This window comes from Macaca fascicularis, chromosome 17, assembly GCF_037993035.2.
Source record: "Macaca fascicularis isolate 582-1 chromosome 17, T2T-MFA8v1.1".
Classification (NCBI taxonomy): Eukaryota; Metazoa; Chordata; class Mammalia; order Primates; family Cercopithecidae; genus Macaca; species Macaca fascicularis.
In genome coordinates, this window is record NC_088391.1 from 82,677,410 (window position 1) to 82,692,203 (window position 14,794).

The 14,794-nt window shown below is 37.7% G+C and overlaps 1 protein-coding gene across 2 annotated transcripts in view; it reads left to right on the forward strand.

The window, feature by feature from the left end:
• The window catches only part of GPC5 (glypican 5), a 1,453,194-nt gene that overhangs the window by 312,833 nt on the left and 1,125,567 nt on the right, over positions 1-14,794 (forward strand). For both annotated transcript variants that reach the window (XM_005586085.5, XM_065533383.2), the window contains exon 4: positions 10,696-10,829. In XM_005586085.5, coding sequence (XP_005586142.3) covers positions 10,696-10,829 — 134 coding nt within the window. The remainder of the gene's footprint in view (positions 1-10,695; positions 10,830-14,794) is intronic.

The following is a 14,794-nucleotide window of genomic DNA, read 5'->3' on the forward strand; positions in this document are numbered from 1 at the left end:
TCGGGTCTTATTGAATGTATTCTCCATTTTCCTTTTATCAGTTATTATTTTTTTTTAAATTAGCTTTTTCAATTTAGGATTCTTACACCCACTGATAAATGAAATGGTCAAATTTTGATTTTACATGTCTAGAGATATTACTTAGCCTCTCAGTTTCCCCAATCTTTTTTTTTTGAGACGGAGTCTCACTCCATCCCACAGGCTGGAGTGCAGCGGGGCGATCTCCGTTCACTGCAAGCTCCACCTCTCGGGTTCACGCCAGTCTCCTCTCTTAGCCTCCCGATAGCTGGGACTACAGGCGTCCACCACCACGCCTGGCTAATGTTTTGTATTTTTTCAGTGGAGACGGGATTTCACCGTGTTAGTCAGGATGGTCTCGATCTCCTGACCTCGTGGTCCACCCGCCTTGGCCTCCCAAATTCCTGGGATTACAGGTGTGAGCTACCGTGCCAGACCACTTTCCCCTAATCTTAAACTTGCTTCCCAGTGGCCTTTTTTCCCCCTTCTCTGTGGTTTCTCACAACCTCAATATTGATATTGTAGTAGCTGGCTGCCTTCTCTTGATGAAGAAGAGTCTAGTAGTTTGTGGTACTATCTAACTCATGAGGGTTTTAAATGTCACAAAGCTCAATGGTCACATAAGGAAAATTATTATATATTCTTGGAGGTCATATGTAAAAATGTGATTGAATGAAGCTTTCCTGAGTATGACCAAATTAATAGCACAATTTGGAATTCTACCCTCATCTGCATACTCTTGCCTTCAGGGTAGAATTCCTCTCTTTTCTTTCCACTAATAATTCAAGTTTTATCTAAAGATTTCCCTGATGACCCTGGTTCCTGGTGATTTTCTCTGGCTCCTATACCAATCATGGCTTAGAGCATTTCTTTGGCACATACTTTATACCCTATTGAGATGTTGTTTCTATTGTACTGAAGTTAACTTTATATAATTGTCATTCATTTCATACTTAGAAATTCTACCTCCGTAACTAGATTATAAACTCTTTGAAGATAAGCAATTAGGGAGTAAAATGTATTTTAGTTCTAGTTCTAGTTTTTATTGCCATTATTGATAATACTTCACACAATTAAGAGAAAAAAAAATCCTACATTTATTTATTTATTTACTTATCTATTTACCAAACCCTCACAGCTGCATGTGAATTAAGTATGTCTATTTTGCAAATATCAAAGGATGGACAGAGCTTGCAAGTGAATTGATTAAGGTTAATAGCACGTGTTCTAAAATCTGCAGTTGCCCGTTTGCTCTGGTGAGTCAGCATCTGTTGACTGCTGCCAAAGGCTTGGCCTGCCTCGGCAGATGTGCAAGCTGCCAAGACCCTCCAGCCAACCCCACATCCTTGAATCTGTGTGCTCTGACTGCTGGGATCAAGTCTATGAAGCCTTACTTTCCTGTTTATACCAGTGACCATCAGGAACTGAAGGCTATTGGATTATCCAAGATCATTAGTCCAACCTGTGTGTTTGATCTCTCCTGCCTTCCCAAATCCAACACCAATACCTGCACTCTCTCTGAAATCTGCAAGTCTGATATCTCACATTATGGTCATTATTTCCTACCATTCCAGTTGACTTACTCCATTATTTTTATTTTTATTCAGTTATTGACTTGATATTCACAAAATAGATCAGTGGTTTAGGAAACTTTTTGCAATGCAATTTTAATTGAAAAAGAAGAATATAAAATAACTATGTAAAAATTCATAGTAAAAAGACAGCTAATATAGAAAGGACTGATGGACTTATGGGTGTTTTTGCCAGTTTTAGAATAAAATGTATTCTCCTTTATTTCTAATCCCAAAATCACTTTATCTTATGAAAATGTTCAATGTACTTACTCTTCTCCTTCATTTTTTTTTCTCTTATTTCTCTCTTTACCAAATCTCCATTTAGATGATCTAGTACCTTTAAAGCATGTGAATACACTTCTAATAAGCCTTGGATAATGCTGTAAAGAAAGGCATCTCAAATTCAGGTCATGTGTTTAAACTACATGTCTCCCTGACACTTCCACACTATGGAAAATGTTGTCTCACTTGTTTTGCAATATAAGTATTTTGGATCAAATTATATGAAACGAGATCTCTACATTAAAAATATAATCATGTGGTAATGGCTACTGTCCACCCGAAAAAAACAAACAAAACAGAATCTCACTAGATTCCATCCCGTCTCTAGGCTATGTCCCGTAAATCTGCCTTCTTTCTCCAAAACTCCATGAATGAGTTGTGTATTTCTTATTTATCTTTATCTCTTGCACCCCCACTGATCACTGTGCTTTCTTCCCTGCCTCTGTGCTCAAACTGCACTCTCCACAAATCACTGATGGTCTTCTTCTGATTAGAGCCAATGACTAATTTGCATCTTCATTTTACTTGAACTTTCAGTAGCTTTTGAAACATTTATTCATTTCATCTTTAAAAACAACAACAAAAGTTTTCTGCATTTGCAGTTTGAGATAACCCACTCTTCTGAGATTGCCTTATTTCTCCTTGAGCTTCATCTCAGAATTGTTTTCAACTTCCTTTGGTCTCCACATCCAAATGTTGGAATGCCCAAGAATCAGTCTTCAGCACTGTCCTCCCTCTGTGCCCATCCAACTGCCTGCTGTTGAAAACCACATTTCTCTACCTTGCCTGATCTCTCCCTTGAGCTTTCAGTTCAGGTAACTAACAGCGTATTGGACAGCTCCTCTTGGAAGAGTGATTGTCATAGGAAGCCAAATATGTCCAAGAGAGACTTAATTTCTTACCAAACCTCTTCCCTTAGTCTTCTCTATCTCATTTAATGTACTTTCATGTGCCCAGTTGCTTCAGACAAAAGATACCAGAGATTCATGAATCCATCTTTCTTTCACTTGCTATGTTTAATCCACCCTCACGTTCTGCTGTCTTCTCCTTCAATAAATAGATCCAGATAGATAGACAGAGAGATCCAGATAGATAGATGTTCCAACTGGATCTCAGTTCTCACAGATCACCCTTAGCAAAGGCAGCATCATCTCTTCCCTGAAACACACTCAAAACTTCATAGCTGGATTTACTATTTTTATCTTGTCCATCTTCCCTTCCCTCCCCTCCCTTCCCCTCCCCTCTCCTCCCCTTCCCTCCCCTTCTCTTCCCTTCCCTTTCTTTGATGGAGTTTCACTCTTGTTGCCCAGACTGGATTGCAATGGTGCGATCTCAACTCACTGCAACTTCCGCCTCCCAGGTTCAAGCGATTCTCCTGTCTCAGCCCACTGAGTAGCTGGACTTACAGGCGCCCGCCACCATGCCTGGCTAATTTTTGTGTTTTTAGTAGAGACAGGGTTTCACCGTGTTGGCCAGGCTGGTGTCGACCTCCTGACCTCATGCGATCTGCCTGCCTCAGCCTCCCAAAGTGTTATGATTACAGGCATGAGCCACTGCGCCCGGCCCCTTGTCCATTTTCTTATGCCCTGTGCAGACCTCTCTCCAAATGACAGCCAGTGTGATATTTTCTTTGAAACATTAAAGAGATCATGTTACTGCTATGCCCAGAATTCTCCAGTTACTTCAGAGCCCACTTAGAACACAAACTTAGCCCTTGGTAGACCATGATGATCTGGCCAGTTTGCCTCTTGCCTTGTCCCCCTACGCTCCCCATTACTATGTGGCATTTTTCAGTTGCTGTGGCCTTTCTCTCTCTTCTATTTTAGTGTTGTTCTCTCTGCATATAAAGCTTTTCCCTGTGATCTTCCCATGGCTGCTGCTTAACGTTATTCAGAACATAACCTAAATCCTACTTTCCAAACAAGTAGAAAATAGTATTTAAACCAATTGACCACCTGGTTGAAGCGCCCTATCCCCACTCCACCCCATTCCACTACTAATGATGCATTTTTAACTAAATAACAATACCTAAAGTTGTCTATTTAATGTCATAATTTTAGTTTTCTCACTAGACTATAAGCTCCTAGAGAGAAGGTTCCTTGCTCTATTCCCATCTACTAGAATAATGCCATACCAATAATGAGGGCTCAGTGTATTGATTGACATTGTCATCTGTAGCTAAACAAGAACAAAAATTGATTTGGCTTTCAGTCTTTGAACTTTCTAAACAAAGGAGTCTTTAAAACTGGAAATAAGAAAGGAAAGAAAAAGAGAGAAAGAGAAAAAGGGGAAGTGATTGAAATCCTTGGTCAATTCTCAGTATCTCTATTCCTGACTTTGAGACAGTTCAGTCTGAACAAATTAGCCTACAATTAGGGATTGGTTTTCCATTTCTTATTTGACTACATTGGCACTGCAGCCTCAGCCTGGTGGTTTTACATAAAAGACTAGATTTTTCCGAAGATTTCTTGTATCTAAACACTTGTCACTTTGGCCTACAAGTTGGATTTTCCAGAGTCCTAAACTAAATGCTTTAAATCCACCCACACAGTCAGTTTAATTAATAATTATGAATAGGAATGAAATGCAGAAGCGCCCTCTGGTGGTTTAATATATAGGCATGCAAAAATAGCAACATGGAATCAATATTCTGTTCACAGTGGTGTGGATAGGAGATTATTAAAATGTGCTTCTGCTTCTCCCCATCTTTCCCTTCCTCTCCCTCTTCCTCATTCTTTTCCTTAATTCAAAATATAATATGAGTTAGAATGGGAAAATTTATGACAATGTCTAGCAGAAATCCGTATGGAGAAGCAACTTGTGGAAAATGGAAAGGATCCATGCCTCCAAGTAAACACTTTTACAGAAGACCTTCTTTACTCTTTGCTAACCATAGCGTAAACATACCTGTAATCCTTGCCAAGCAGAGATAGTATGTGTTTCCTCTCTTACTCGACCTTAACATTGCTTTATTTGCTTTTCCCCAAGAACTGGGGCAGTGCTTAATGGAGTCTTAATAATTTATAACCTCCTATAAATATTCCTTGTTGCAATGCTAGAATGTACTAGTGTTTTAAAAGTGGTGTTATGGTCACAACTTTTATATGTTTTCCGTACCTGGCTTATGGAATTATTTGTACCTTGAATGTAGCAGATCTACTATTTGGATGGCAGTTGTTCCATAGTTTTAGAGCATAATATTTTGTAATCACTTTTGTTTTTTGTTTTTGTTTTTGTTTTTTTTGGAGACGGAGCCTTTCCTGGGTTCATGCCATTCTCCTGCCTCAGCCTCCCAAGTAGCTGGGACTACAGGCACCTGCCACCACGCATGGCTAATTTTTTTTTATATTTTTAGTAGAGACGGGGTTTCACCGTGTTAGCCAAGATGGTCTCGATCTCCTGACCTTGTGATCTGCCCACCTTGTCCTCCCAAAGTACTGGGATTACAGGAGTGAGCCACTGCGCCCGACCTGTAATCACTTATTTTTATTTACTTTTTTCATTTCTATTGATACAAATGTAGCAACATAGTAAAAGCTTTTCTCCTCCTCCTTTTTTGTGGGATGGGGACAGTATATTACATGAATTCTCTTTCTCCTGCATCTGATTTTCCTTCTAACATTACATTTTATATACATTTTATGATTTCATCTATTTGCATGGGTTTAACTATTGGCTCTATGCGTGCGATTCTATTCATTAACTTGGTTTTAATCTCCAATCTATTATTTAGAGCTGTGTTTTAGAAATTACCTCACAATTAAAGCTCAAAATGAGAATTAATCTCTCCCTCCAAAAAACAGGTACACCGTAAACTAAACTTGTTCTACCTTCTAACTTCCATCTATCAGTGTCTGGCTCTGTAATCATCCTGATTACTATGTTTAAAACCACCAAGAGCTTTAACTTCTTCTTTCTTGTCTTGTATAGGGAGTCAAGCCCTAGTCAAATACCATTCATTGCGCTCATAAAGGAGCTTCCCCTTTTCCTCTCTTATTTCACTGGTTCTGAGTTTATTCCAATAGTCTCTTACCTCACCTATTGGAATGGTGTTTTTGTTGATTGCAATGACTATAACAGATCTTTCTAAAACAGGGCTCTGATAATTCTGTTCCCTTGCCCATTAATTATTAATATAGTATAATAGTCTGAAAAATCAAATCCAAATCTAATGTATCTGGTACATTACCTCTGCCCCCATAGTGACCTGGCCCAACTTACTACCTTCCTAAATTTGTCCTCTTTGGAATAAAACTAACATCATGGACTTTCTCTCTGTGTTGAAGAAATAGCTTCTCCAACACAAAGACCAGATTTGTGGGAACAGATTTTACCCCTAAAATCAGCCAGCTCTTTTAGAAACTATTTCTCAGAATCATAAGGGAATTGAACACGAGAAATAAACTCAAATTTGTTGCTATAACTGAAAAAATTACCAATAGTCTATTTCTTCTGGATAGTTTAAAATTAGCTTTTAGTATAATAATGTGAGTTATTTAATGTAAGGGAGTACAGCACTTGTGTCCACAAAGTACCTTGTTTCTTATTTTATGTATCATTATTATTATCAAGCATACATGCAGACTCATGCCTTATGTAATCTCTTAACTGCCTCTCTGTTAACACCAAGCATCCTAGATGTGACCTGAAGCAAAGCAATTAGTTACCTTTACATACAAGCGACTGTGAAGTGAGCCTGTGCCTCCTCCACTAACCCAGGTTGCTTAATAATCACTTGAACTACCTCAGCATTTTTTGCTTTTCAATTTGTAATATTTTAAACATTTTTGCTTTTCAAATTGTATTATTATTATTAAACATTAAGGAAGTACTATTGCAAAAGAAATAGAGATTCTAGGGTGGGCACGGTGTCTCACGCCTGTAATTCCAGCATTTTGGGAGGCTAAGGTAGGAGGATCACTTGAGGCCAGGAGTTTGAGACCAGCTCAAGCAACATAGTGAGATGCCATCTCTACAAAAAAAAAAAAAAAAAAAAAAAAAAGGGATAAAAAATAAGCCGGGCATGGTGGCATGTGCCTATAGTCTAGCTACTCTAGAGGCCAAGGTGGGAGGATTGCTTGAGCCAGGAAGTCCAAGGCTGCAGTGAGTCATGATAACGCCACTACGCTCCAGCCTGGGCGACAGAGTGAGATCCTGTCTGGAAAAAAAAAGAAAGAAAGAAAACAAAAACAAAAAGAAACAGAAGCTCTGCTTTGTGAATCAAATGAAAATAAACAATTTAAGTTATTCTTTACAAAGTTTTTTTGTAAAAAGCTTTGAAAGTCTGAAGATTTGAATAAGACTGAGTGCACAGATGGGGGAGGCTCCAAAGATAAGTTTGTGCTTTTGCACGTAGTGCCAAGATTACAGTGAGAATGGGGAAAGTCAGCTAACTGACAAGCAGTTGTTGAAACAAATAACTTGATCAGAACGGTGGAAGTGATATGGGCTAGGAGCAACTAAGAGAGTCATTTCAAGGTGAAATGGGAACTTGAAAATCAGTGGGAAGCCTGGGAAGAAACTGAAAGCCAGAGTAGATAAGCATTAGGGAGGAAAACAATTTTTTGCAAGACACTCCAGACTGATTGCAGGGGAAAATGGTAGAGACCAGGGAGGAGAATTAAGAAGGAAATTGCAGTATAAGTCAAAGATGAAAAATTGTCAACATAAGTGTGAAGGTTTTTTCAATAGCAAGAAGGTACTAGTATTGAAAGGTGCCACCCAAATTGGCTCACCTCAAGGGAGCTAAGGTGACAGAGTAATGTCCTGATAACAGATGGTTTTCCTTTTCTTTTCAATAAAGTATGAAGTTGAGCTCCCTCATAGCAAGTCGACAAATATAAGGGCTTTGAAATTTACTTGCGTTTATTAGAATCAGCTATATATGCTTGTATCTTTGGATACAATCAAAGATATCTTATAAGTCTATGGCTAGAGCATTTTCTTGTGTATTTGAAAAAATAATTGCAAAGATGATAATGGGGATAAAGGTGTTGCGAGGCTGGTATTTTTCAGCTCTCCGTCCTCCTTGCCTGGAAACATGGTCAATAGCAGTTACAATCTGAGGTCTGACGAGGAAGGGACAGGATGAGATAAGATTTCTCTGAACTCATAACTTCAAAGTAGTTTTATTTTCTTGAGTTTCAAAGATGAGAAAACTAAGATATGTAGAAGTTCCATAACTCGCCTCAAACCCTATGGCAAGGCATACTGGATAGTGATTGCAGATTCTGTTTCCCTTTCTCTTTGCTTCTTTATTTCAAACTGTCCTGTGGTGTGGTCAAATAATCTTACTCTATCCACTTAAAAACACTATCAACTTAGATCGTCTTCCCTGGGTTCTTGTTACTAGGAGTTGTTGATGAACCTATAGCGAACATACTTTCCTCCATTTTTGTGAATAATTTAGCACCTTACTAATAGATTTATACTTTACTATCGCTACTTTTCAAAGTGGAAATTCACTTTGAGTCTTTTACCACCTTGTCCTTATGCTTCTTTTGCTTCTGTCAATCATTTGCCCAGCCCTGTTGACTTTGCCTCTCTTCTATCTGTAACTCATGAACACTGTCACTATTGCAGTTCAAAATTAAAATTTCTTATTCAGGACTGCTTGAAGAGTCTATTAACAGTTTACTTGCCTTGAATAGTTTTCTCTCTCTAGTCCAACTTCTGCAATGCGGCCTCATGCATTTACTAAACTTCAGCTGTGGCATTTTACATTTTGAGCAACCATCAGGAGCTTTTATCTAAAAAATAAAGCTCCTTAGCCTGGCATTTAAAGCCCTCCAAAATCTTTTCTCTAACTTACCCTTTAAATATAATTTCCTTTTATGATTATCTTCCATGAACCCACCTTTCCAAGCAAAGCAAAACTTTTTCAATTGTCCGTGTCAGCCTCATGTTTTCTGACACCTACCCTCTGAGGACTTTTCCTCTGCCCATCATCACTGTTCTTTGTTCTGAGAAAATTCTCTATCAAATCCATCTCCAAGTGCTACTCTTGTCCCTCCTGTGCATCTCTGAAATCCACTTCTTCCATTTTACTGCTTCTCTGCCGACTTCGGGCCCTGACATTTTCCATGGGCCTGTTGAAGGACCTCTCTTCTCCCTCTGTCTGCACAGCTGCTGTGATGAGTTTTCTCATGTGGAAATCTGAAGCTGCACTTTCCCCACTTGGAATCTTTTGCCTGTGTTCCATTTGCTCTCACAAGTCCTTTAGCTCAGTCTCCAAGTCATACGATGGCTTGTTTATGTCTTTCACACCAGCCTTACCTCTTGCTACACCCATTTCTCACAGCATGTACTTCTTGTTCCAAATGCACAGTGTAGTTGCTGTAACCATGTGTTACAATGTTTTGACATCCTTGTAATGGGTTGCTCTTGTCATGTTATAGGACAATTGCTATTTTACCGGTGTAACTTTCATCTCAACAGTGTACGTGAGGCCATGCCTTATTCATATTTGTATCTCTAGCATCTAACATAGTAGGGTACAACAGATATTTATTTTTAATTTGATTGAACTGAAATAACTTCAACATATCCAGGTTCAATGGATGCTCCAAGTCTCATCCCGATGGGTAGTAGCCTTTCCCAGGGTAGTCTTTGCTGATATCCTTCTTCACCCATCACCCCCACCAGGCAAGGATCCTACCTCTCTCGGACATCCATTGTCAGTCGCACTTTTTTGACACATACAACTTGCATTTTGATGATTAGAAGGATTCCTTTATTTCTTTCCTCTTAAATTACAAGCTCTATTAGGAGAAACTTTAGTTATTCCTATTTTCCCTATTATAACATTTAATATATGTGCTTTGCAAATACTAAAAGTGAAAGAAATATGGGTAAAATAAATGAAATGGATACATAGCTTCTTCAATACTCATTACATGGAAAATCAAAGAGATCTCTAACTTTAAGGGAACTTTGGAATAATTTATTCTAACTTCTTCGTTGTGCACATTAGGAAATCACATTCAAAGAGGTCTGTTACGTTTTTAAGGTCTCAGTGTGAAGAAAGGAAAAATTAGGACGAGAACCAGAGTCTCTTGATTCCAGGCAATGCTTTTACGTATTTCCAATTATATTACTCTGCCTTTTCAATTATATGAGGTATCATATAAATCTGTTTGATGCTTTACATGTAAAGTAATTACTTAATTTTTTCGATGATACTTATGTAAATTATACAGATATCTTTACTAGATAAGTATTAAAGAAACAGTATGTTTTCGATGGGGATAAATTATTTTTTAAAAGTACTGTAATAACACCCTGAAATCACACCAGTTTGAGAAAGAAGATGCAGAACTATTATAAAAGGAGATCTTCATATTAATATTCATTGTCATTTCTAAGAAAGGACCTTAAGAAGAAAACTACAAAGATATTTGCTTTTGACCTTAGAATTCATTTATAAAAGGACCACATATTCCATAGCAAATTATTTCATTTTAACATAGGACAAGTATGTGATTAGTTATACATATAAATCATAAATAATATCTATTTTGATAAAGTAATATTACATAAATAAGTCAGTTTATTAATATAGTCATCTGATTTTGGCATATCTTGCACATGTATACTGCATACCACATAAATGTCCACGAGGTCCATTTATCATAACTGCCATTTTATACAGACAATTTACTTCCCTCTGTTTGAAAAACTAACAAACATTGTATATTATTTTAAAGGTGAATATTGAGGTGAAAGCAAGAACATGTCATTGTTTTGACTTCTACGAAACATCACATTCTCAGAAAGATGGAGCATGATTTCTAACTGCCTTTTAATGTTTTCTATTTAAAAGGTAAATAAGATTTGTGGCCGCCCCATAAGAACACCCACACAAAGCCCCCGTTGTTCTTTTGATCAGAGCAAAGAGAAGCATGGAATGAAGACCACTACAAGGAACAGTGAAGAGACGCTTGCCAACAGAAGAAAGTAAGACATTTGTTTTACAACCAGAAAGAGAAAAGAAAGTAAGCCATTAATTTTACAACAGAACAGAACATATTCAATTAAATAGAATAAAATGCAATATGGATGAAAAAAAAAGATCAACATTCATTAACTTGAAAATTCAGTGGCTCCATCTGTTCCATTAATTTGGAAGATAGGTTCAACTTATAAGACCAAGAAAACTTCCTGTGATAATGGAACATTTCGATAATATAACATGGAAGGCCATATCGGGGGCCCTGGGCACATGCGACATCGTGCACTTAAAATATGGCCAGTGGGACTGAGGATTGAATTTTTAATCTTAGTTAATTTTAAATTGTAAATATGGTTAGTGGCTACCGTATTCGAGAGGGAAAGACAGAAAGATAATAGATTTACATGATGTGATAGGTATTACTGAATGTTTAACATATATTTGTAAAAGTTTAATAAAAAGAAGTTTTCATACTTTTTACATGAAATGCTAAAAATAGTTATCTGTTGATTCAAAATAATAAACATCCCATAGGGTTTGCTAACTCACATTTCTACCACTATGCCCATCATTATTCCACAGGTTAAATTCAGGCCTTGTTTTGCATTCCTTTGCTTGATAATGGATGCTTAAGAGGTAAAGCTCTTAAAACTAGAGGAAATTATTATTTGTGTGTGTGTCTAGTTGACCAGTCAGTGTATGTCCTGGCAAACACTAGATTCTAAGTCAGTACTTTTTGAATTGGACTGAAATTCAGAATTTTGTATTCATTTATGAAATAATTATTTCTAATAATACTCTATGAATAATTCATATATAAAGTATTTCACATAACGTTTCTATAATCTAAAATCTGTTTCTTTCTTTTTGGGATAGGACACCTAATTGCCACATTCTCTCATCAGATGGGCTGTAAGCATGGGATAAAGATCTGGGCTATTGCTGGCTATTTTCTACAGCTAAAAAGAATTAGCATTTTATTTTACATGTAAAGTAGCTGTTCTTTTTATCTAAACACCTACAATGATCAGCAATCATTTCTTGCACTTGAGAAATCAGTGTATTTTGTCTAGGGTGTTTTTATAATAAAACCCAGCTACAGAAGATCTGAAGTCCTTCAAGGTGATGTATTTCACCACCGAAACAACCCAGCTGGAAAACAAAACAAAACCCAACCTTTAATATCATCTATTCACTAGCAAAATGAAACCAATGCAGGTGAAATGTTACAAACTGGCTCAGGAACAATAAGGGGGCTCAGACGAGTGAAAGTTTTTAAAAGTATCTATCCTGGCCACTGAATAGACCTTCTTGTCACCAATCTTGCAAACTCATTATTTTGATGTCCCTGACCGTCCAGCTATGATGAGCCATTGTCCATGAATGAGCGTAGATCCATCACATGCTTGTCTCCTGCCGCACGGAGTGAACAACCATAGGAACTGTACACGAGTCCACTTATGCATTTCAATTTTACGCTATTTTTTATTTCCACTCTTTAGGGGGGCTTCATTGCCATGGCATTATATTTCTGTTTGTTGCCTATTTATTGTGCAAGTTGCTCTACAAACTGATTCTGAATTTTATGTATCCCTCATCAACTTATTTTTCCCCATGATGTTCTAAATTTCCATTCAAATAGGTGGGTCATGTAGCAGGAGTAGGTGCTGAGTCTGGGCTACCTTTTCATGTGCCTTGTTCTTTCTCTACCTGCTTGAGCCTGATTTCCAATAGATCACTTCCATTTGGTTGTAATTACTTCTATTTAAGCCTAGTCTTACAGCCTGGCAGATCAAATAGTACTTAGTTCATCATGGCAATCTCAGGTTGCACGGTCACTTGCTAGGTCATGGCCAAGTGTGTAGTTTCTACCAGGGCTCAATTGCAAAGCAACTAACCAAACAACCAACTAACCCACCCAGCCATGAAACTTCAGATACCACTGAATAAGTAAACAAGGTCATCTGGACTCACCATCAGAGCACCTTGCAAATGTGTAAGCAACAGAGCCTTTTCTTTTTCATATTAAAGCTCTTTGGGGCTATTCTGTGAATGGACTAGAGCAACACACCAAAATGTATAATGTGATTTTTTTCTAGTATATAAAGGAATCTAAAAAGCATTGTATCTCTTCCTGAGTTTTAGGTTATCTTAGGTGCAGAAATTTTCCTTTTATATAAGAACAATTTCCCAGTAACATCCAGGCCACATTTAGAAATATTGCTGAATTGTCAAGCACTTGAAATGTCAATATTTTTCACCACAGAGGCACACATATTTCTACTAAGACATTTGGGATGAAGTGATCCATATTTTATTGTCAGCATTATGTCCTACAGGATATCTAGACAGTCAAGGCTCCTGTTTGCCATGGATTGGGAGAGTTTGAGGTCTAACAGTGAAGGAGTCCTTGCCAGCTAAAAGTGAATTATTTCCAGTTGTCCTTACTAATTGGTAAGGAGGTAAAATAATTTGCCAAATCATTAGCTGCATAGCAGGTATCAGGACATATTTGGATTTGCCCAAGTAGTTACCACATATAAAGGAACATCTGTAATTGGAGTCACCCTCTGACTCTGTTTATGATAAGCCAACCTTCTCCAAGTCCGTCTCAGTGTGCACAGACCAGCTAAATAGGCGAGGTAAGTAGCGAGGTGTTAGGAATCACCACCACTGTGTTTTTTCATGTTTTTGAAGTGGCCCTAATCTCAGCAATTCCACAGGTATATGATACATTTTCATTTTAGTATTTTTGTCAGGAGAGGAATTTCTTTTTTCTTATTGTGTTCAGCTCAACTTTTAGGTGGTTTATTTTTTTTCTCTTTTCCTTTATTTTATTTTCTTTAACTTTAAGTTCCAGGATAAAAGTGCAGAAAGTGTAGGTTTGTTAAATGGGTGTATGTGTGCCATGGTGGTTTGCTGCACCTATCATCCTGTCATCTAGGTTTTAAGCCCTGCATACATTAGCTATTTGTCCTAATGCTCTCCCTCCCCTTGCCCCACACTCCCTGACTGACCCTGATGTGTGTTGTTCCCCTCCCTATGTCCATGTGTTCTCATTGTTCAATTCCCACTTAGGAGTGAGAACGTGTAGTGTTTGGTTTTCTGTTCCTGTTAGTTTGCTGAGGATGATGGCTTCCAGCTTCACCCATGTCCCTGAAAAGGACATGGTCTCATTCCTTTTTATGGCTGCATAGTATTCCATAGTGTATATATACCACATTTTCTTTATCTAGTCTATAATTGATGGACATTAGTATTGGTTCCATGTCTTTGCTATTGTAAATAGTGCTGCAATAAACATACGTGTGTGTGTCTTTATAGTAGAATGATTTATAATCCTTTGGGTATATACCCAGTAATGGGATTGCTGGGTCAAACGGCATTTCTGGTTCTAGATCCTTGAGGAATCACTACACTGTCTTCCACAATGGTTGAACTAATTTACACTTCCACCAACCATGTAAAAGTGTTCCTGTTTCTCCATAGCCTCTCCAGCATCTGTTGTTTCCTGACTTTTTAATGATCGCCATTCTGACTGGCGTGAGATAGTATCTCATTGTGGTTTTGATTTGCATTTCTCTAATGATCAGCGATGTTAAGCTTTTTTTCATATGTTTGTTGGCTGCATAAATGTCTTCTCTTGAGAAGTGTCTGTTCATATCCTTTGCCCACTTTTTGATGTTTTTTTTTTTTCTTGTAAATTTAAGTTTGCAGATTCTGGATATTAGACCTTTGTCATATGGGTGGATTGCAGAAATTTTCTCCTATTCTGTATGTTGCCTGTTCACTCTGATGGTAGTTTCTTTTGCTCTGCAGAAGCTCTTTAGTTTAATTAGATCCCATTTGTAAATTTTGGCTTTTGTTGCAATTGCTTCGGTGTTTTTGTCATGAAGGCTTTGGCCATGCCTATGTCCTGAATGGTATTGCCTAGATTTTCTTCTAGTGTTTCTATGGTTTGGAGTTTTAC